The 25,233-nt window shown below is 37.6% G+C and overlaps 1 protein-coding gene across 1 annotated transcript in view; it reads left to right on the forward strand.

Moving 5' to 3' along the window:
- LOC103722362 (acyl-CoA thioesterase II) overlaps positions 1 to 25,233 on the forward strand; it is a 47,140-nt gene that overhangs the window by 8,277 nt on the left and 13,630 nt on the right. The window contains exons 4-9 of the mRNA XM_008812894.5: positions 7,231 to 7,312; positions 10,821 to 10,867; positions 10,962 to 11,087; positions 17,288 to 17,365; positions 20,550 to 20,637; positions 24,232 to 24,344. Coding sequence (XP_008811116.1) covers positions 7,231 to 7,312; positions 10,821 to 10,867; positions 10,962 to 11,087; positions 17,288 to 17,365; positions 20,550 to 20,637; positions 24,232 to 24,344 — 534 coding nt within the window. The remainder of the gene's footprint in view (positions 1 to 7,230; positions 7,313 to 10,820; positions 10,868 to 10,961; positions 11,088 to 17,287; positions 17,366 to 20,549; positions 20,638 to 24,231; positions 24,345 to 25,233) is intronic.

A 25,233-nucleotide genomic window follows, 5' to 3' on the forward strand; every position in this document is an offset into this window, starting at 1 on the left:
TGTAAGAAAAATCATATATAAATGTAGGCAAACATAGAAGTTATTAGTATTTTAAATATTTTTAAAAATAAAGTTTTGACTAGTTGATATTTTATATAGAATCAAAATTTATTCTAATCTAATTTTCAGAATTAATTTTATATATTATTTTAAATATTTTATTATAGTTATCATATTATTATATAATACATTATATAATAACTAAATCCTTATTTAATATTATTCTATTATGATTTTTTATTTTTATTTACAATTTTATTATCTTTATTTATGATTGTTCTATTACTATAAATATATGTATATATATTTAGAATTAATTTAATTTAATAATAAATATTTTCATATTGAATAAGTACTTCAAATTACTTCATACTGAATAAATAATTTGAATCAATATTGAAATATTAACCAATTTGTTGATTAGTATGAATTCTCATATGCAACTCCCATGATAATGGTTGTTGAAAGAGAAATCAAAGTCTTATGGACTTTTCTCATGAATAGATTATATCGCACAAAATAAAACAAAGTATATTTAATTTTATTTTTTATCAAAGAGAAAAGGATTTATTTATAAAAATAATGATCAAAATGTAAAATATCACAATATACATCAGATTGTTATTTAATTACCTGAATTTATATGAATAAGTTTAATAAGCTACAAATATAAAGTAGAAAGCATATTGTACTTTAGTGGTTGAGGACTTTGACATATAAGTCACAGGTCACTAGTTCAAATCCGAATCTAATAAGCTAATATCCGAATTCAGATTCAGATATGGTCGGATACTAGAGTTGCTATCCGATTCTGAACTGAACCGGATTTAGAAATGGATGTGGTTGGATTATATCCAACCCGATTCTAGCTCTAGTGATGGTGGAAATGATGACGAGTATAGTGGTAGCGATGGCAGTGGTGGATATGATGGTGACAACTGTGGCAATGGTGATGGTGGCAGCCGAGGTGGTGGTGGTGGTAAAAAGCATGATTTTTTTAAAAAAATAGTGAAATTAAGAATTTCTTACTATCATTTTCTAGAAATAGTGTTTTTTTTTTGAAAAAAGAAAATAAAATCAATAGCACCAAACATATTTTTTTGCCTCGATTTTGTAATTTTATTTTCAAAAATAAAAAATAAAAAATAAAACCGATGCCAAACAGGCCCTAAAATCAGAAATTTAATTTGCAAGCTGTGCTCTTGCATAATTCTGCCAGCTTGAGAAGAACTTGACTTCAAGTTGAAAATCAGATCATCCCAAAGTAGCTCATCCATCATCTTCAAGTCTTCACTTGAAACACATGCATCTTTTGAAGTTGGTTTTCCTCTTGGCATGTAATGATAGATTGCATGTCGAAGATATCAATTGCCTCTTGTGGTTATGGCAGAAAAGTCTCCCAACTTCAGTGTACTCCTATCTGATCCTTCATAATAAGGATATATAAATCACTAACATTTAACAATGGACTGATTTATGATCTTTCTAGAAGCTCTACGCAACAAGCATTGGGTCCCAACTTTTTCAATATCTGCCATGGTCCAAATTTCATTTGCTTCAGCTTGTTACAAGTATCGGCACTTGATTTGTAAATTTGAGAAGCTTGCTTCAAGTGCTTTTGAACCTTCTTCTGATGTGGGCACCAAATTCTTCAGCTTTCATGCTCACTCGCTAGGATTTGGCATGGGTTAAAAGTCCCAAACCTGATGATGATTTTTTCAATAAACAACTTCAAATGGAGACTTAGTAGACCAATGAAAAGAAATCGAAGAACTATTGTAAGCAAATTTAGCTTGAGGAATATTAAACTTCCATTTCTTTGGATTTTCTGCCACCAAGCTTCTTAATAGATTTCTAAGAGATCTATTCATAAATTCTGTTTGGCCATCTATTTGGGGATGATAAACACCAGAACACTTCAACTTGGTGCCTAAAAGCTTGTAAATGTCCTTCAAAATGACCTATAAACTTCAAATCTCAATCTGATGTAAGGGACTTTGGAACCCCATGTAAGCGCACACTACTTCCTGAAACAATATAGTAACACAAGAAGCACCTATAGAGTTCTTGCAGAGTATAAACTGAGCTACTTCGGAAAATCTATCAGCAACAACAAAAATGCAGTCATACCCATGCTGTGTTTTTTGCAAACCAAGAACAATGTCCACAGAAATATCCTACCAAGGAGCATTTAGAATAGGAAGTGGCTGGTATCAAACTTGCGGACCTCCTTTGGCCCTTTGATGCATAAAACACATTTCACAAGGTGAGCACCATCATGTATCAAAGATGGCTAAAAGTAGCATTTCTTTACTAGTGCTTCAGTTTTGTCTTGCAAAATGTCCACCAACACCACCTCCATGCAGCTCTTTAACAACCAAAAGCTTTTGTCTGCTTTTACGTATGCATATATTATTTCGTTTAAAAAGAAAGCCATTCATGATCATGAAATCCCTGGTTCTTCCACCATTCTAGTCCTACGATACTTTAGAAAAGAAAGGATCTGTTGCGCAGTGTTCTAGTAAGGAGTTAAGGCCAACAATCTCATAAGAAATAGTAGTTAGCAAGCAGTATTTTCTATTCAAAGCATCAGCCACCTTGTTAGAAGAACCAGCCTTGTGATTTAAAATAAAAATGAATTTTCCAAGTGAGATACCCAATCAACATGACAAGAATCCAGTTTCTTCTGCGACTTTAAAAATATCGAGGCTTGATGGTCACAATAGAATATAATTTCTATTCCAACTCTCAATGCTGTAAAGCTTGGACCACTACATGTAGTTCCTTGTCACATGTAGAGTATTTTATCTTAGCATCACTAAGCTTCTCTAGGCAATCGGCCCATCTTTCTGCATGAGGACAGCACCCATACCCGCATTAGAAGCTAACATTCGACCTGAAACCCCATCATGAAATCAGGTCAAGCTAACATCAGTGCCTCAACAAGCTTCTTCTTCAATAAACTGACAACTCTACTCAGATTTGTCAGTCCATTCAAACACTTTGTTCTTCAAAACATTCAGTATAGTATCAACTATTATGCTGAAATTTCTGATAAATCACCAATGGAATGAAGCTCGGCCATGGAAACTTCTCAAGGATAGCCTGAACTTTCTTCTCATCCATGGTTATTCCTTCTACACTCACAGTATAGCCCAAAAACTCAATATTATTAGTCACAAAAGAGCACTTATAAAGATTATGTACAACTAGTTATCGTGAAGCATGTTGAACATGTTCGCCAAATGCTCTTAGTGCTTCTTTTTATCCTGGCTGTAGATCAAAATGTCAACAAAGCATACAACAACAAAATTACAAAATTCCCTATAAACTACCTCAAAATCTGATACATAAGACTCATGAAAGTACTTGGAGCACTGGAAAGACTAGATGGCATAACAAGCCACATAAAGGCCTTTTTTTAGTAAGGCTGCATCAACTGACCAGATTCAAATTTGATGATAGCGGTTGTGTAGGCCAATTTTAGACAGACATTTGAACTAGCAAGCTCATCAGACATATCATCCATGTTATTTTGTTCATAGCCTGCATTTCATTGTTATTTTGTTCATAGCCCTGCTATCAATGCTCATCCTCCATGTTCCATCTTTCTCTGGAGTTGAGGGCCGGAACTGCACAAAGACTATGAGATTTTAGTTAGACTTTTCTTGACCAAATCCTCTATTTGTCTTTGCAATCAGCATGTTCTTTAGGAGACATTCAATAATTAGGCTAGCTAAGAAGAGTAGCAGCTGGAATGAAGTCAATTTAAATATTTAATGTTGTATGCCTTCTAAGGAGTCAAACTAGTTGATAGTTCTTGAGGAGCCAGGCCATTAAATCTGTCCATCAGCTCTGAAACTTCTTTTGCGTTTGCACCTTCTTGACTTTATCCAAACAGCATATGCCATCTGTTCCTCCTTGCAAGGGTGCTTGAAAGCTTTACTAGACAGCAGTCTGAATTGGCTTTTAGGATGAGCATAAGTAGGAAGATCTCTTAAAGGACTCAAGACATATTTCATTCCATTTCTGACTAGTGTAAGTATTGTTTCCCCATCATGCTGCACTTTTTGAGCCAACTGCCATGGCCTTCCAAGAAGAGTTTGACAAGCATCCATAGACAAAAGATCAAAACAAAATTGATCCTCGTACCTGACAATGCGGAATTTAATCCACATGTTGTGGCACCATAATTTTTCTGCCCTTCTTAAATCATGATTCTTTGTATGGATTGGGATGGTTGTTTCTCCACACCTAAAATCATGGTATGCCGTACCGGCCCGAATCGGACAGTACGAGGCGTACCATACTGGTACTCGGTATGGGTGCCGTATCGACACTCGGTATAGCAAAAAAATCTCATACTGTACCGTATCGACATTGTGCTAGTGTGGCACCGGTATGGGGTTCGGTACCGAGATAGCGAACTTTGCCTGAAACATTTATCTTTTAATGAGGAATCAGATTTTCTATGCTCCTTATCTCCTCCCTCATCATGTGACACGTGACTGGATGTTCAGCAGTGGTTGCTGAATTTTTCTTTGCTTGTTGTGCTGCCATGTTCTTCATACTTTTCAAATTACTTTCACCCTTCTTGAAAGAGTTGCATTTAAGTTTCTCCTCTACCTTGAGTACCATCTAATAAGCCTCTTCAAGGGAATGAATAGAATGCATCATAAGCTCCCCTCGAAGGCTAGACTTCAAACCACTTGTATACTGAGTCATAAGCTGGTCATCATCATAATTTTAAATTTAAACAACTCAGAAATTTGTAAAATTGTTTTGTATACTACAGTTTGATCATTTCACTGGTACAGTTAGCAAAACTTCTAATAAATTGCTTGAGATCTGTCAAGAGGAAGAAATTTGTCATCAAGTTTCAATTTCATCTCAACCTGTTGGTTGACCCTTGCAATTCCTCTCCTATCTCTGTTTTGCTGATACTGCTACTGCCAAACCAGAGCACATCCCTTCAACTTTGTTGCAACACATTGTACGCTTTTTTCATCTGAAAGATCCTTTCACTCCAAGAATGCTTCCAAGGCTGCTACTTGGTCACAATACTCATCTGGATTGAGTTTTCCTTCAAAATCAGAAACACTAACTTGAATGCTTCTGTTTGCCCCTTCAAGAGCTCTAGCCAACCACTCCATAGACCACCTATCCTCTGACTTCTGAAATGCCTTAGGAACTTGAAAAATCAACTTCTTTAACCCAATTTCAGTTCCAGAGCCTTGAGAAATTGCTCCTTTGGTTTTGGGTTGAAGAAGTTGGAAATCTTCATAGCAATTCATTCATCATCTGATGAAGGGCCTCATTGGACTGACACAACTGAGCAATTTCATCCCTCAAATTAGCTTCCTCTGAGTTCCTTCGGTGCCATGGAGGCATCTGGAGACCAATAACAAAGAAACTGCTGATCTGGAATTTGCTGGAAGAGTGACACTCCTTTGATATTTCTCATATATCTCCCTGCAGAAAACTGCAATTGATGAACCATCTTTTTTGCTGGAAACTAAATTTGCACAGCTTTCCAATGATATATAGCATTCCACAAGAAGTTCTGAGAACAGGTACAGATCTGGTCAGAAACAGAGTATAAATTCTGCTTCTGCAGCAAATTCTAGTGGTAGTGAAATCTGCTTATACCAGTTCGATGCAGGATGAAAGTCTGCATGGATGGCTAGACTAAAATCTGAACCAGGGAGACAGAAGATAATCCTGGAATTCACTCATTCAGGGCAATGTCACCACTCAACTTTGCTAATCGCGGAATCACTCATACGACCAAGCCAACCAATTGTTTTGTAAGAGGAATCACTCACTCCAGAAGCAGGAACACTTGCTGAGAATAATTCACAGGAACTCAAAAAGATCATTCATCCCTACAGATGTACTTATAGTGATTACATGGCTTATTGGTCAAGCTTCATAATAAATGCAAAATAACATCCTAGTTTACAACTTCCTAAGCGCACAGAGCATACCAAAAGTCAGTGAAACCAGATTCATTAAATGACAGTCAACTACCAGCAGCTAAATTAAAATTATAGACTAAAATCAAAAATTTAATTTGCAAGCTTTGCTCCTGCATCAGTTGCCAACCTCTCATAGTCATCATGTATTTGGTAGTTGTTTTGATTAGGACTCTCGACCTTAGATATGACTATCAATAATCCATCAATTGCCTGGACTGACTGAGTTATCCATTATGTTCTAATGGATCTTAGGTACATAACACTCAAATATGTACAGAAAGAAGAATAAACTGACCTCATTAATGGGTTAAAGAGTATCATGCCATCACCTCGTTATGAAACCAACCTGAACAGGTCGTGAGTTCATGGATTCTAGAAGGGAGAAATTGTAAAGTCATAGCTCAGGTCCAAGACTTTACTCTTTGTTGCCCAGAAGTCATGTTCATAATTCTCTTGGAAGCCTAGAAAATGTCAAATGCACGTTATGACTCCATGAGACCACATCTGGCGAAAATTTGTTGGCAGTTAATCTGCGTATTGATCTTGTATGTTGTTGCACATGCATTGTCCTTTCTCTTTTGTCATATTTTAAGGTTATAGGCCAGATATTAACAATTATTCAGATTGAAGCACTTGTTTGAGGCTGTAAGAAACTAGTTTCTACAGGTTATTAACTTATCATAAATTTTTAAAGCTACCTGTATCATATTATATTTAGTGATATATGACTATCTTGTTGTTACATTAACCAACTTACATAGGCTTGCTTTTATCTTAAAACGAGGAGATTAATTCTGTTTATAAAAATTTAATTTTGTTCCAAGAATCCAATGATAATTACCCGCTATCTTATTCCAATTTACGTGATAAGGTGATGTTACATGTTTCTTTCAAGTTAGTCTTGAAGTTATTTTCAAGTTTGTACGAATGATGTACCTAGTTTTGGCATCTTATTTCATTCTTTGAGTTAGGAAAATATATATTGTCTAGGGCATGAAATGAAGTTTCTTATATTGATAATTGACATTTGTGAATTTTCTTCTGTTTGTACAGAAAGTGGCAAATGCATTTATGCAACATTATCAGTAAATATATAGCTGATATAAAGTTAGATTTTTTTTGTTCTTTTTGATAATTAACAAATTCATTTTTCTTGGTTCTCCTTCATTTTACAATTTTATCTATGCAACTACCAGTATTGTGTTGTCATTATATTTTACTCTTTGTTGAATTCTATATTCATGCTTAACAGGCTGAGGTTTCTGGATCTGTTAATGCAGAGGAAGGGCATCGGCCAGAGTTCCTACTGAAACAGTATGATTATTTTGGCTATGGTATAACTTTGACCTGTCAATGCATTTTTCGCCTATATTTAAGGCTTCTTTTCTGTCATTAAGTATTGCAGATCCTTCCATTTGAAGGAGCTGCTTTTTTTGACCCTCCTCTTGTTCCTTTTAATGAATGATTCTTCGTAAATGAGGAGAAATATTAGAGTAGGAACAAGGAGCCCTATAATACAGTCTCTTAGAAAAGGTGACTAACATGGACAATTACAGGGTAAAGGTAAACTCTGTGTTTTAGGAAAATGAAAGGGAAAGAGATGCAAACAATTGTAAGAGGGGGTGCTTGGAGATGATAAGTCTGACTTCAGATATTAAACATGGTGACTGAGAATCTAATATTACAGATAAAGGAAGTTAGTTGAATAAGTAATGAAGCTAAAAAGTGAAATAAAATTGTGAAAATCCTTTAAAATGTTTAATTGCCTCTATGTGGAGTTGACGAGGAATGAGGTAAAGTGCATGTGTTGACAAACAAAACCACTTGTTATATTTTTAATAAGCAACAATCTTGCACATACACGATACAATTGTCCAAGTGATATGGGGTATCAAGTAGGTAATGTGATGCAGAATGGATTAGGGATGGTCTACATTTTTGTACAGGTGGACCTCAAAATAGTATATGTGCAATATTTTCCACCACATGCCACTCTTGTGCTAAGAAGACTTCTACCTTGCCGGTCTCCTTTTGTGCAACAATTGATTAATTTTTTCTCACAACAATAAATCGGCCCTTGTTATAAACAATCTTAATCAAATTCTTTGGAGGTTCTGGAGATTGGAGTTTCCACCGTCAATGCTCTTGTTCTGGCTCTAGTGAAGCAATCCAATCCCAACATCTAAAGGATCTCATTCTTCATTGTTGCTCTCCTCAGAAGACACTATCACATCTAGGACATAAATCAACTTTTGCTCAAAATGACCCCTCTTAATGCACTTCTCTACATATATCCCTATTCTTCCCATCTCTCATCTCTAGATGTTTAAAGGCATTTCCTATGCAACATGAGGTTAATGCTTTCAAAAGTACCTCCTTGTCATTAACTGGCACCTTCTTTCCCAATTTTTAGTAAAACCACTCTCTCCTCCAACTCATCAATAAATGGTGACATATTATTTAATTTGTTTTTGGTGGTTAGAATGTTTGGAGGTAGCAGGATTTATGAAATAAGAGATATGTGAAATCCATTAATCTTACATATCAGAGTTTTGTGGTCAGCTTCTTTGAAGTTTTGTGAAGACTTGGTTTTTTCATAGAGTGACAGTAATATGTTGTATCCTGCTCTAAACTTGGGGTTAAGTGTTATGAAGGTTGTTAAGCTTCCTTGCTTGATTTCCAGTTTACTCTTGCTGCTCCAAGTACCTATATTCTGGTCTTGAAAGTACTGTCTAAAAGGTTTATTATGGTTCCCAACTTGCAATTGAAGAAGCAATGAGTGAATGCTTTGCACATAGTTCAGTGTTTCATGAAGTAGAGCAAGTTTTGCCATTTCGGTATTGGACCCCATACTGGTACCATTCTATTATAGTGTCGTTACGTGGTACGGTACGAGACGGCGAGGTATATCGAGTGTCGGTACAGTTCGAGAGTGCATACTGGTTTGGTACTAGTACGGTACGCTACCAACCGGTATGGTGAACCTTTGTAGAGTCTATTAAGAAGCTTCATTTTGCTTTATAGGGACTCATGGTACTTCATGTAAGTATTAGAGGTTCGCACATCTTATCGAGGACCATACAACTGTATTTACTATGTACATGGGCAAAATACCATTTATCTTATTTGGTTTTTTATATAGGATTATATCCTGTCCCTTATATAACACTATCTTCCTTGTTGGACTCATTGTATTATTGCAATATCAAATGCTTTTTAACATTATGCTAGCAATAGAACTATTGCTATTCAAAACAATGCTCCTTGAATTTTAAAGTGTTTTTCTTTAGATCATATATCTAGTGCCTAATCACATAAATTTTGGGTTGGATTTCTGAATCCTCCTTCACTTCTCATTCCTCACTTGAGATAACTACCTAATCAAACAATCCATTTTCCTATATTGTCTTGATAAAACCTATTAGATTTAGTTTTCTTGATCACATTATGTGTTGCACTTTTATTGCAGAACGATGCTAGCTTGCAACTATAGATTTCTCTTGCATGTAATAATCTATTTTTTAAACATGTTTTGGCAAATGCCCAGCAGATGTCTGTATTTTTTCTTGTCAATAGGTTATTGCATGCGACAACGTATCCACTCGGTCAATCTAATCTCCTTTATAACCATCTTTCTGTGATGCATAAACACAAATAGTCATAGATACATGCATGAGTTATATAAGTTTGAGCGTTCTGAAAATATTAAAGAGTTATTCTTGGGTGGGCTCGGTTGTCTTATCTTAGATGGCAACTAGTTTCTTGCCATGTTTTCATCCTTATGGTTGCAAGATGGGTGACCATCAAGTCATGTTATAGAGGACCACATGAAAACCAAGGTTGAAGTACATAATCTCTAGTTGGGGTGGCTTGAGTCTTGACTATCTATATATATATGGCCTGACATGCCAATCAGAAGATAGGTTGTTGCTTGCAGTGAGACAGCCAAGTCAAGCTCATTCCTTAGAAGCTCCCCTCCCTACATGCAATGAATGTTGCAACCAAGGCATGCTGAATCGGTACCGAAGCCGTACCGGTCGGCGATCGGACCAGTTCAGCGTGTTCGGTACCGGATCCGTACTGGGAGAGCCTAGCTGAAGCTGGAGAAGGAGAAGAGAAACAGCGAGCGAGCGGGGGAGGGAGGTTGAAGGAGAGGCCGCGGACTCCAGCGGAGGGCCGCCGGGGGGGGGGGGGGGGATGGCCTAGGCCGTGGCCGCATCCCCTGTTTCTTTTGAAGTAGGGGCCGTACTTAAAAATCTCCAAATTTTTTTCCGCAGCTGCGTCCTCTGTTTTTTTCGAAACAGGGAACGCGGCTGTGGCCTCGGCCACCGCTGGCCCCTCGCGGCCCTCCGCAAGCGTCCGCGGCAGCTGCTTCTCCCTCCCTCCCCCGTAATGGTAAGCCACTGGACCGGTTCGGTACGAGCTGAATTAGCTGGTACGGGCCGGATCAGCATACCATGATTGCAACTATAAAACCACTAACGAAATATGTTGGCAAATTGCATCTAGAAATATCTAGACAAGCAAAAGATATTCTAGTTGATGTTAATTTGGCTATTTATATGGCAATGATCAACAAGGAACTTCCTTGAAATTTGGTTACTAGAGCTCTCTGATATAACTCTGATCATCTTATTTGCAAAAGCTACTTGATTTCATGTATAAATACCCTTCCAAGTATATCTTGGAAGCTTTTTTCTTATTTTCTGAGCAATATTGATATTTCTTGAACATTGTTTTATAGTTGGACCTACATAACTTTAGATGAGAGTGTTCCCTTTGGTAGCATGATATCTCTATGGCTGGCAATCTTTGCTAATGCTAGTGGTCATGACTTCATAGGTACCAGTGGTTCCATTCATCAAGTTAATGTGATTGCATCATCTAAGGTAATTTTTTTTAGTTCACCATTCAAAGATAAGTACATGCTAGTTGACACAAAATTGGTTGGGTTGTGGCATGCTGATAAATCCAATTTTACAGCTGACCTGCTTAGTTCTGCCAGATGGATATAGCAGTTTACTGCAGCCAAAGTCAATTTGGAATGCAGATGAAACACCTGAAAACTTCTCTCTTGTGGAGCATATATTGCACTTGGAACCATTAGAAGTAAGGCTTTTTTTTTCATCTTTACACTCTTTTGCTAGAACCTTAAACTCTGTTGTTATTTTTCTATCATTCTCCCTTTTTTCTGTTGTGCTCTCTGAGAGTAAAGTTGGGTTCCTCGTTGAGATGCATGAATATTTACTTACTTACAATGAGATTTATAATTTCGTAATGCCTGAAATATATGTGAATTTTATACAGACACACACTACATAATTAGCCTAGTTCTGTATATAAAATAAATGAGTCACGGGTTAAGGGGTCATTATGGTATCTCCACTTGCTGAACTGATATGCAATAATAATAGTACATAGTTAAATAATTGTTAATACTATTACAAGAGTCAAAGTAGTGCGTTGGAGGTTTACTAAGAGTCTGTCTAGTCCAGGTGTATTTCCACTATTTTGGTTTCCTAGTTTTGGTCGAGGTCTTTGTAGTGTCCTACTTTCATGCGAAAACAAGTTTGCAAGGCCAAGGGTTCAGCAGCATGTTAGTCTGCATTTGAGTCTTGGATTGAAGGAGCCAAGGTAGTTTGCACATGACAAGGTGAGGGAGTCTTAGTAGGAGTTAGTTTCGGCTGATATTTGTTATCTTGCAGTTGCTATTTCTTAGCTTTTTTTTACCCATTTTCTATTGAAGTTTTGTGTATAAATGGGGACAATTGCATGGAATAAAAGGTATGTGGATAAAAACCAAAAGACAAATTATTAGCTTGTCTAACTTGGATGTTGTGGTTTCCCTCGAAGTAAATCCATCCCTTAGTTTTTCTAATTCTTCTTTCTCTCCCTTTATTCATTCATAATAGTGAAAGCTAAGAAAAACCACTCCACCAAAACAGCCCACTACCAGGTCATAGACCCATTGCACGAGATGTTACTTTAGCTTTTATTATGGGTCTGTGGCCTGGTAGCGGGCTGTTTTATGAGCTAAAGTAACAGCTCGCATAATGGGTCTGTGACCTGGTAGTTGGCTGTTTTGGTGCGGTGCTTGCTTTTTAGCTTTCCCTATTTTGAATGAACAAAAACAGAGAAAGAAGAAGGAAAAAATTGAGGGATGGGTTGAAAAAACTGAGGGATGGGTTACTTAGAGGGAAATCACAACCTCAAAGTTAGACAAGCTGACAGTTTGTCTTTTAGTTTTTATCCACACTCTCTTTATTCCATGCAATTGCCCCCATTTATGCACATGACTTCAACAGAAAAAGGGTAAAAATAAGCTAAGAAATACCAACTACATGATACCAAAAATATGCTGAACCTAACTCATACTAAGACTTCTTGATCTTGTCACATGCTAACTACCTTGACTCCTTCAATCCATCACTCAAACATGGACTAACATGGACTCCTTCACCGAGGCAGGATATTTGAACTCTCCCCTTGCTCATGTACTGTGTTGTTAGCAAGTTGGTCAAACTAGTACTCATGACAGTGAGCATTTCTGTTCATACTCGTCACTGCCCAGCAGCCAAAGATCCCACTTCATTCACCAGGTGAGCCAAACATTGCTCCTCCATGTTAGGCTCTGATACCAAAGTGTTACGAGATAAGGTAATAGCCTGTCTAATAGGTCTGTGACCTGGTAGCGGGCTGGTTTGGTGGAGTGCTTTCTTCCTAGATTTTCCTATTTCAAATGAGTAAAATGAGAGAAAGAAGAATAGAAAAAAAAACTAAGGGATGGGTTTACTTCGAGGGAAACCACAACCTCCAAGTAAGACAAGCTAACAATTTGTCTTTTGGTTTTTATACACACATCCTTTGTTTCATGCAATTGTCTCCATTTATACACATTGCTTTAACAGAAAATAGCTAAAAACAAGTTAATAAATAGCAACCACATGATAACATCAGTAGAAATTAACTCCTACTAGGACTCCTTGGCTTGTCATGTGCTAACTACCTTAACTCCTTCAATCCATGACTCGAACTTGGACTAACATGCTGCTGAACCCTTGGCCTTGAAAACATGTTTTGCATGAAAGTAGGACAAGTAACAGTCTTGGGACAAATTTTGGGTCATTTTGGTCCTTTAGTCTTATCTATAAAGATAGTTATGTTTGGGACATGGTATGCTGAACCGGCCCATACCGGCCGGTTTAGCTTGGACCGGTCCGATTCGGCTGTGGAAAACGGTTCCAGCTCTATAGATAAATAGCTTGAACCGATTCGGTCATTAATAGCTTGAACCGGACCGATTCGCACCAGCTCGTGCGTGGGGCAGCACGCTGGAAACTGTGCTGCGAGCTGGGAACCCGCTTGCGCGTGGCCCCGCGTGAGAGATATTTAATGCCACAGAGTGGCATTATCTATGGCATTTAACGTGGGGTGCGTGCGGACTGTGGCATTTAACGTGGGGCGCGCACGCGCGTCCGCTCGCGCAGAAAAAATTCGCGCGTGCTTTTACCTTTCTTCCGATTTTGTACTGGTTTAAATCGGTCCAAACCAGAACCACACTGGTCCGGTAGGCGATCGGTACACTTACCAGTACTGGTACGGCGTACCCTAGTTTGGAGGTGGGGGGAGAGTGGGTTTGTGAAAGAGACATGAGGTGTTAGGTGGGGTTAGGCGAGAGGTTTGAATTTTGAGGCAAGAAGCTTGTTTAAAAGGCACCGAGCTTTAGAAGGGGATTTGAAGGGTCTTTCAAGAGACCTTTTCAATTATTCTATCTTCAAATCTATTACTGACGCAACAAGAATTTCGAGCATTGGAAGTGAGGCTTCAACCACATAACACTTTTTGATCCCTCTAGCATTCCATCATGCATGAGAGCTTGGTTGGCCGTACCGCCTCGAGTTGTCTAGTTTGGGGCATACTGAACTGAACTAACGAGTATGGGTAACTGGGATGGTTTGCTCTATTGACTTGGGAAATAGGTTGGTTCCATCAAAAACCCTCCACCGGTTCAATTAAAAACCCTCTAGTTCAATTAAGAAAATTATCTTGGCTCAGTAAATAGGATAGTTCAATTAAAAACCCCACCGGTTCAATTAACCCCCCCTCTCAGGTCACATGTAAGCATTCTCTCCTCTTCCTCTCTCTGTTGCTCTGCTAGGGTTAGGGTTTTCCTTGGTCCCCCCTCCCTCCCTCCCTCCCTCGCTCTCTCTCATTCCCCCTCCCCCCACAGGGTTAGGGTTAGGATTTAACGCTTGGCCCTCCCCCTCCCTCCCTCTTCCTCTTCCCTTTTTTCCCACTCTCCATTCCTTGTCTTCGGTATGCCCTGGAACGAGCACATACTGTAATGAACTAGTCTCCAGCTGATATGACCTTCAATAATGGTTTGGTGTATCTTGCATGAGAGGCTAACATTTTGCCACTATATCCTTTTCTATTCTAAGTTATGAAATACAATGTTTCCGATTTGCTTCAAAATTCACTCGATGTAAAAGGAAAACTTCTACTCATTAATCACATCGAAAATATTATGTAATAAATGCAGTGAGAGCCCATGTTTCGATGCTGCCAGCTAGCCTGCTTTTCTATCTGCTATTGAATAAGCTGTTGACCTACCATCTCTTCTAGGCTTCTAGCCTCACTCGATTTGCTGGAAAGGGGGATCTGATGAGGCAACTAGATGGTTCGTTGAGTCAGGGAATGCTGTAATCCGATTTTGGTTGGACTAAAAATCCATCCTCGCATGGCTGTGTTCATTTCTAATTCTGATCTCCCCCCAATCTGATATTATAGTACTGATATAGACAGAAATTCAGAACGATCAAATGATGGCAGCGTGCTACCTCGTGGTCGCCAGTAGTTCCTTTGGAGAGGCAAAAATGAAGCAGTTTGGAGAGCAGTTCCATGTAGTCTGCACTGGTGAATGGAAGACCCCACTGCAAAAAAAGAAGTAGCTCTTCCCATGGCTCCATCACCATTGACTCTGTTTATTATTATGGTAAATCAGTGTATCAAGATGTCAATCTTAGATCTTACCATGGTCCAAAGAGTTTAAGTATCTATTGAAAACAAAATTTTTAAACTGAACACAAAAACAAATCATCAATGAAAAGCTTGAGGATAGATCACTGAAATCTTTTTATAATGAAATCTAGAAATCAAATTATTTGATGAGCAATAAGACATTATCAAAATTCAAAGCCCATAGGTTTAGGGAAGAGTTCAATAGTGCATGTAAACCATAAATTGAATTGTCTAATTCAGAAGAATACATTGTAAAATGACCATGATACATTTTTTATATTTCATAAAAACTTTGATAATTTATATAGTTTCACCTTTTTTTTGAACATTTCGTTTATACTCTTGAAGAAACTCTTATCGTTATTGCAATGCAAGCAAGGCCATTTATATCCTTGCTGATAATTTGGATGGGGCCATTCACAGGTAATTTGGGATCACCTATTTGACCCCAACCTAATATCTTTTGTGGCTCAATTCCTAATGAACCTAGCCTATCAAATCCAACATATTCAGTTTTTACTAGTTCATTTTCTAAAATAATTTAAACAACTATTGTGAAAAAAGGACTAGCCACTTAAAAAAAAAAATTCTTGCTTAAGATCATGACTCAACTTGATCTATGTTGTTTCAACACAAATAAAAGTCCAGTGTCATGGCTCAAGTTGGGTCAAAGCTTTGACCAAAGGTTAGTAATCTTGGTATCAGCTATCATATACCTTACCGTTTCGATATGATACGTGTTGGTATGTGTGGTACGAACCCCATACCAAAAGACACATCAAACCATTTTTCTCATTTTTTATTTCGGTAAATCTCAGTACGGGTCGGTGCACCTTAGTACGTCTCGGTATTGGGCGGCACAGGGCAATATGGGATCTATATTGACTTGAACATGAGTTCATACCTGTTCCGACCTGGTATGGCACAATACACTTTATACCGAGAGATTCGAGGTGGTACAACAATTCATGTTTTGACCCATACTTTGACCCTAACTGAAAAACCCTTGACCCAGGCCCAGCTCAAACCAAGTTGAATCAGGTCAAGTTTTTGCCTTGGATCATTGTTTGCCACCCAAATAGCAAGGAATGTGCATGTTTCTTGCCCTGGATATTTTTGGAGGCATATAATTGATTATTTTCCTTTGAGATGGACTGTATATAGGTTGAGTCTAAATTTTAAGCAAGCGATTCTGATATAATGAAATGAGAATGGTCATGGCATCATGCCTAAACCATCATTTTCCCTTTAGACTAGCTTGTCGAATTTTTGCCATAGCAATATTTCCTATAAAAGGCTGAATACTCTGTTGAAGTGAATTGAGTTACTATTATTGCTGGTGAATGTTTGACCATTTAACCCAAGGTATGCTGAACCAGCCTGTACCGGCCGGTTCAGCCTGTATTGAACCGGTTCGGTTCGGTCTTAAAAAATAGTTCCGGCCCCATAGCGATACTGGGCCGGAACTGGCCTGAACTAGCTGATACTAGATGCGTACCGGACGGAATCAGACGGTTCTGTTCGGTACGGCTAGAACTGGTGCGAACCGGTCGATTCGCACCGGTTTGCCATAGCTCGCCGCGCGCGCGTTGTGGGCAGATCGGTTCGACACCAGTCCGATAGGCGACAGGTACGCCTACCGGTACTGGTTCAGCATACCTTGATTTAACCTCTATGTAATTACTTGTTTATTATGATTTATATATTCATGTTCAAGTCTTCTTAGGAAATGTGCTCTGTGCGCGCGTTGTGTTATGCAGACCAGTTCGGCACCGGTCCGAACTGGTGTTAAACTGGTCCGGTAGGCATACCAGTGCCGGTTCAGCATACCTTGATTTAACCTCTATGTAATTACTTGCTTATTATGATTTATATATTTTATGTTCTAAGTCTTCTCAGAAAATGTGCTCTGTTTATGATGAACTGTAAATATTGCAGAAAGCACTTGTATGGTCCTAATTTCAAATAAATATGCATCTTCATGTTTAAGAGTGCACTAGTGACCTCAGTAATGAACAAACAGCATGTCAGTGCTGCAGCTGCTGCTAAATTGAAACAACTATTATGTAGGACAAATCAGTATGATGGATATCATATAATTCTTATGTTTGGATAGCTAAAAGCTCAAATTTCTTGCTTTCCGAACTTTTAGTGGAGTTTGCATCCTTTTCTATCATTATATTTTCTAAAATTGAGGTTACGTCACAAGACTTCTGATCCATTATTATTTAGTTTAGCATGTTTAAGTCTTTCTAAAATTCTGCTCATTGTTTTCTGTTTTCTGGAAGGTGGATATATTTCGTGGGTTTACTTTGCCAGATGCTCCATCTTTTAAACAAGTTTTTGGTGGACAGTTAATTGGACAGGCATGGTTTAACTCTTCCATTATATGTTTTCCTATACATCAGCATTTTTTGTTTAAATTTTATGTTCACGTAATGTAGTATTACGTGGATGTCAAATTATGAAATTGATATCCAATAGAACATTCTTGTCCATAAGTATTACTTAGAGATTTAACATCTATGAATTCAAAAATCCGCTACACTAGCAACCATATCCATGAGTACAGTCAATAAATTTTGTCTTAGTACTGACCAGGCCATGATTTTTGTCCCTAGATATTATCTCTTAGTATTTGCTCTGGATAGAGTTAAGTACATACGTTATGGAGGTAGATTTGTATCTTATTTAGCTAACTAGGATACTCAGACATTATTTGACTGACAGCGGTGGTGATGCAGCACAAGGTATCATCTCCTATAAAGATGTATGTAAAAACATTGTAAGGGATAATCTTTGAGATATTAATAAAATTCTTTTCCAGAAAATTTCTTTCACCAAGTGAAGAATTCTTCAATCCAGTTTGCTTCTAGTTGCTTGTTGATCTTTGAAGCATAACCTCATTGATCAAATCGCCCCCCTCAGGTGGGGGGATTTAATTTCTATTCCTTTCCCCTCTTAATGCATACAACTAAAATCTGAATGATACATTAGTTGAAGACTTCACTTCAGTAGCACATAATTGCTAACTTGCTATGGTATATATATACTTATAGAATTACTGTTGTTGGTAATGTATTAAAAACAATATCTGAGTTGAGGATTATAAATCTGTTTTAAAATATGACTGCAATAACTGCTGATTGATCATCTGTCATCTCAGATAGTCATAGAGATAATGTTAGAAATGATGTATTGTTCATGTCAACATAATGTTTGGAAAACCAGTCTGTGCGGGACACGCCGTACCATCCCTAAAGCAGTATGCAGGGATTTCATTCTAGGAAATACTACACATACCATTCAAACTGACCCTAGTTTAAGCTGCTCCAGCTGGATCAAGTAGTTTGAGGCAGATCAAAGTCGGTTTACCCCATGCAAATGCCAAATTGATGCCCAAATTGAGTGTTAATGTTTCGTACTGCTTGGCAAGGTTTTTAGTGGGGGAAAAGACTATTTCTCCATCATTTATAGGTGGAATCAAGGAAAGGGAGATCCTAGGGGTATGCCAATCTTCACAGGATTCAACCTTGGCTTTTCAAATTAGGTAGAAATCGGCCTCTATTTAGATGTTGAACTCAATGCAACAGAAGAATCATTCTAATATAAGGATTCTCACCAATTGTTCATTCAAGAAGAAGAGAAAACTCGAATCTTTACAGCCTCTCATAAATTTATCTTATATGCAATATCTCCTCAGAAAACCTTAATGCTATTCCTAATTGCTCAAATAAATCCTCTAATGTAAAAGAATAGTTCTGTCTTGAGCCTTCCTGCTGATTAGAATGCATAATGGGAAAGGAAAAAAAAGAAAAGAAAACCCAATTGGCTTCTCATAACTTGAGATGATTGTTAGGATTAAGCAAGGAATATGGAACCATCCTGAATCGGACGGTTCCGTCCGTTCCGAACCGTATCGGTGGCTTACCAGTACGGTTTCGGCATAGAAAATGGTTCACCGCTAGAGATGGAGAAGAAGAAGAGAAAGAGAGCGAGCGGGGGAGGGAGGAAGGAGTAGCGGCGGACGCCGGCAGAGGGCCGCGGGGGTCCAACGGAGGCCGCGTGGGGGGGGGGGGGGGGGGGGGCGGGGTAGAGGCACGGCCACCCCCCCGCAGCCTTCACAGCCCCCTGTGGTCCTCCGCCGACGTCTGCCGCCGCTCCTTCTCCCTCCCTCCCTCCCCTGCTTGCTCTCTCTTTCTCTTCTTCTTTTCCAGCTCCGACAGGTTTTCTCTCTCGGTACAGGCCTAACACGGTCCATACCGACTCGTACAATCGGGCAACCAGTATGGTACCCGATACCGGCACAGTAGGCCTTAGAATTAAGGTATGCCATACCGTCCCGAATTGGGCAGTACGGGACATGCCATACCATACCAGTTCGGTACCGGTACCGATACTCGATACGGATGGCGTACCGACACTCGGCACGTCAAAAAAATTTCATACCGTACTGACACTGTGCTATTGTGGCACTGATACGGGGTTTGGTACCGAGACGGTGAACCTTGGTTAGGATAAACTTTATTGTGAATGACTGCTTCGATGACATCCAAAATGGCCAACCTCTAAGCTCTCTTCCTCTATTATGATTACAAAATAAAAGACCATAGGGTTGTCCGATGACATGGTAAACTTTAATTTTGTCTTTCACTGAATAATTGTTATAGTAAGTGTATGTCTCCATCATTGTTATGCGCCTCTATGACTGAACATATAAAAGAAACTTTCCAAAGGCTTTGTTAGCAAGTTAGGACCCTTGGCTAATTCTCACAAAGAGGACCACATACGTGACTGACTACTTTTCTCCTCTTTTTAATGCTTATTTGAGTTTTATTTTTGAAATCTCGTGTTAGTCAACAAAGGAAGGAAACTAATTTAAAAGATACGTATGGTGGTCCTTTTCTATCTATTATTCCTGATATTAATTAAATTTGCATTATCTTGAATATGAAACATTGGTAATTATGAGATTATATGTCCTGCCAAAGAAATTAAAAATAAAATTCCTGGTTTCTTTCTAGTAAAATCATATCTAGGATTTTAACCAAGTTCAGAACTTCGAAACCTAAAATAAAGAGATTCAAATAACGGATTTCAGTTATATTAAGTCTATATGTGAATATGTCACTTGTAATATTTATATATATTGATTCATCAAAATCCAATTATTATCAGTAACCTGATTATATTTTGATTATTAATTTGACACATATGTTATAAATGTATTTTTGACTCCTAATTATGTGATTTTATGTGAATATCATAAAATCAATATCATAAAACACACAACCTTTTCAACCATTAGGAAGAAAAATATTCACTATTACTTTTAATGACTGATGAATTTTATAGGGTCATGCTGTTTGCTGATTTTGCATGTCTTCTTGTGATTGCTGAAATTTTATATATTTTTTTTGGAGAATTATCACTTTCTACTTCTAGTACTTTATTTTTAGCGTGACAAAATGGATGAAATTTGTAGTATGAAGCAAATATTCCTTTTTTCATGAGATTTATACAACCTTCTCAAACACTTGGTTCATGCAGGCATTAGCAGCAGCAGCAAAGACTGTGGATTGCCTTAAATTTGTGCATAGTTTGCATGTGTATTTTCTTGTGGCTGGAGATAATAACTGTATGGACTTTTTGTTATGTTATATCTACTGCCTATTATGATTTAACCATTCATATGTCTTGTCCTTTATATAGCTTGTGATACACTAGTCTCAAGTTCTATATTGTGATTATGCAAGTTGTCTGTTTTTCTGTATATGTTGCTGACATTTGTTTCTGTATATGTTGCTGGTATCTGTTTCTTCTTTCTGTGTATCGAGACTTATTCATTCAAATATATATTTGGTCTGGGATATTTAACTCATTGAAACTATGACTTTCAATTTTATAGATAGCTTTTGATTTTTCATAGATGGCCATCATAATGATGCAGCTTAGTTCTATCTTTTTGCTCCAGGAACCTCAGCTCTTTATGTATCTGCTGTAGTTATTAGACACAGGACTCTACAGAGGGTAAGATCTGCATATGAGTGATGGCAGGCAAAATAGGAGGAAGGATCTGAAACCTTTTCTGGATCAGAAGGAGAGTAGAAATGGTTGTCCAAGAGTCTCTGGGCCGATGTATGATAGTTGGGTTCTAGAGCTAGAGGACTGGGAAAAGGATATCTGGTACTACAGGAATTCAGATCAGGTTACTAGGCATAAATTCTAAAAGAAGTCTATATATTTATGTTAAATAAAAGAAAGATCAAGGAATTAGGGGGATATTATTGTGCATTAGGATGTTACATTCAGACTAGGAACTTCCAGAGTTCTTATTGATTTGTGTAGAAGATTGGGCTTAAGATCATATCCAACTCAGTTTTTGCTTTGCAGTGAATCCAACGGTCAATGAGAAAACTAGAGGTAGGTGACCAAAAATATAGAGATGACTGTACAGAGATATGGCACAGGAAGAAAATAGAAAGAAGTGGGAAATAACTGTAGCAGGCATTCAGCTTTATTACTGATTTTAAATTAAGCCAAAATCAGTTGTGATGGTCTGCTGCACTACTCACTTTCATTACCCAACTGGCTTCTTTTTAATTTTTATTTCCGATAAGGAGTAATGGAGCATATAATAAGAGAAACTAAACTTTATCTTTGATGCCCAAAACAGCTCTCTATAAAAATCCAAAATTTTTCCCAGCAAAGGAAAGAACATAGAAAGAAACGCCCCCAAAAACTTTCTCGATAACTTCGAGGAGTATATAAACTTCACTAATCCCCAACCCCCCACCCTGCACAAAAAAAACTGGGGAAAAGAGTAGTGGAGATTCCTAGTAGTTTTGGGCTATTTAAGAATCATTTTAAGAGAATAAATTTGAAAGTACTTGAAATATTAAAACTGAAACTTATTTTTCCTATCATAAGTAAAATGCAAGCTTGGTATCAAGTTTGTGATCTCCTAAGAGTACACCAGCATCAAGAAACTGCAATTATATTTAGAATAAATACAATGAAACAAAAGAAAGAGATTAGTTTATTCCAAGATTTAAACTCTTACTTACATGTATGAAGATCATAGGCTGGACAATAGAGTATCTTACCCTGCCATGCAGTCAAGTGCCAACAGTTGTAAGATAGAAAATGGGTCCGTGCAGTGCATGTGGAACAGGCATGCATTGATGTAGACTGGCATGGACTAATAGTCATCCAGTGGTATGGCATTTTATTCTGTCAATACCTGTCCAATAGAATACACTCCTAATTTTATGGACTAGCAGGGTACTTACATCATTGACTCCTGAAAACTTAAATTTATCCCCTTCTACATGATCTACTCAAAAGGCTGCAGCAGTGTCATGACAATTAACTATTCCGCTGGCTTCAGGAAATATTCAAAGAAATTTGGCTTTGAATTTAGCTTCCAAGGCTAAATGTTAGCAAAGATAAAAATAGTTGGATGCCTCATACCCTATGCAAGGATCAACAATTTTACTTTTTCTAAGACTTTCAAGACCAAACATTAGCACAAAATTCAAGTTGTAGATTACTCGTGCCTTCAAAAGAATATGATAGCGGTTATTTCGATCAACCGATCAAGATCTCCTTTCATGTTTTAGTAAAGTTTATGATTGTTTTTTTAAAAAAGAAAATCTTGATAGCCTGTATTTTTCATTAGACATGATGCAGTTGCTTAATCTCTATGGGACCCCGATAATTTAGGTTGGTAGCATGCTTGGTACTGCAGGCAGCAAAACCCTAGCATTGATCTCACGACTCACAATGACTCGAAATGAAGATGTTGCTCAAAGTCAGATCAGGCAGAAAATGATCTTGTATAGCGGCCTTGTAGGATGGCTGTATTGGCTGTCCATGATCCAGGAAACAGACCTACTTTCTGTAATGAAATAGCCTGAAATTATTGCCATACTCATGTAAATTGGCTGATCCAAGGAAGTTTCAACTGAAACATTCAGTCTTGATTAGATCGAGCTAAAACTGTTCCATGAAACTCTATTTTAGTGGAAAATTGATGAATTTTGATCTGTTCCATTGAGACTGACAAAACTTATAGCAACTCCATAAAACAAGAGGCTGCATGAAATTTCAACCTACTTTCAGCCATTATTTGTCACATGTTTACCTTGCTTATTTTTTCACATGCAGAAGCCATATTTATTTCTTACTCAACTCTTCCAAGACTTAAGGGGGTATGGGCAAAATCTCTTGTTGCATTGATCAAAAACTGAAATATGTCAGGAAAAACCTTTTTAGTTGATCAAAGGGTAGAAACTATATATTTTGGATTAACTAAAAACTTAAATGTAATTTTCTTTTGTACTTTTAATTGGATTTATGTGCATTTTCATAAATTTGCAAATAAGAAAAGTATTCTGGGCAGACCCATGATTTCTTGCCCACAGTTTTGATAAATTTAAAGAATAAGTGAAACAAATTTTTATCCCTTTTGATGTATTAGGAGATAATCTACATGCACCCCTAATGAATAATCTAAAACAACAAGTTTATTTTTTATGTTTAAGAGAAATGATAAAAGGAGCTTTTAGAAAAATATGATGATTTTACTATCTGTTGATTTTCTAATAATTCATGCATCAATATATGTGGAACTTCACAATAGTTATATGCATTTCTTAAAATGAGTGTGTGAGAGCACCTTTTTAAAATATTCTTCTCATTTAGCTGTTGATCATTATTCTAGTTGGTCATTTATCTGTGGATTTATAAGCATTATGGCAACTCACTGTGTCAGTCAACAACTTCTCTACATATTAAATATTAACCATCAGATCACAAGTTTTTAAGGGGAGGGTTTTAGATGTGCATATGTATTATTCATGTATAGTCTTTATATGAATTGTGTTCGTTTGTTCACTTGTTCTCTGTGTGGTTACATATGTACTTTGTATACATACAAGATTATTCTTTCTATCACCGAGCTGTACTACACATTGAATTATTGCTTCCCAGTTTATTACCTTTAGATCATTATCCTAAACTTCGACATGTATCACGTATCATGGTCTATTTCATGTTTAATCTTGGTTTAAGGTACAATGTTTTCCTTTTTATTGATGCTATGTGAGTACGATAACTGCATGAATTTTTTTCATATGTCTTGTTTTTTTTCCGTTCTTTCTTACATTTTTCAAGTCACTTTTTGTAGCTTTGGTACAAATCATCTCTCTAATTGTCTATGTTATTGTAGTGCCAATTATTTATCGGGTCCATCGTGCACGTGATGGAAATAGTTTTGCTACTAGATTGGTAGATGCAACACAACATGGTGTTGTCATATTTACTTTGTTCGCTTCATTCCAGGTGATGGCCCTTTGTAATCATCTCCTTAATCTCAATCTGATATGCTGATGGATCATGTTGTTGTTTCTTTTATATAACTTCCTAATTTAACGAGTTCGTATCCAGTCGGTTTAATGTGGTGAACTTGACTGCTCTTTTATTTAGCTTTGTGTAATTAGATTATATAAGTGTGAAACAGTGAAGTATTGTCAAAGTTAAGGACTTCTATTATGTGTTGCTGCTGTGTCATTTGCAGTGTTACTTGGAGACTCTAAATTTTGCATTTTTTGACATTTCGGACATTGGGACACTTGGGACATTCGGAACACTTAATGACACTTATGGATACTTTATACCATCAACATATGTGTATATTTTTAACCAAGGTAGGCTGGTATGGAGCTGGCTCGGTGGGGGACTGGGTCGGTTTGCCTATTAAATTCGGGACTGGTCCTGTATCTGCCAGAACTGGTTGGAAAGGGTCGGAACCGGACCCTACCAACTGGAACCGGTCGTGAACTAGATGGAACCTTTTAGAACTGGCCGTTTCCATTTGAAATCAGTGCAAACCGGACTCACGCTGGTTTGAAACTGGCCCCCTTTCCCCTTTTCTTCTTTTGTTATAAGAAGATGTTGGGAAACATTTATTCTATTCTAAACTTCTCCCCCTTCCCCCCATAGCGAAAATCACACCAATTCAACACGATAGAAGGAAGATCCACGCCTAAATAAGGTGTACTGACCCGTGTCGCCGGGCAACCGGTCCGAGCCCCAGTTTCGGCATTGCAGACCTTGGTCAAAAAGCATGTTATTGTTGGGTTCATTGCTAAACTGAATTCATGTCTGGATGACGTAGGTGGTTAGGAGATAACAAATAAGTTGAAACAAAAAAGGAGTATATTTAGGAAAA

Source organism: Phoenix dactylifera, chromosome 6 (assembly GCF_051530095.1).
Source record: "Phoenix dactylifera cultivar Ajwa chromosome 6, Ajwa_hap1_PhDact_Kaust_v1.1, whole genome shotgun sequence".
NCBI lineage: Eukaryota > Viridiplantae > Streptophyta > Magnoliopsida > Arecales > Arecaceae > Phoenix > Phoenix dactylifera.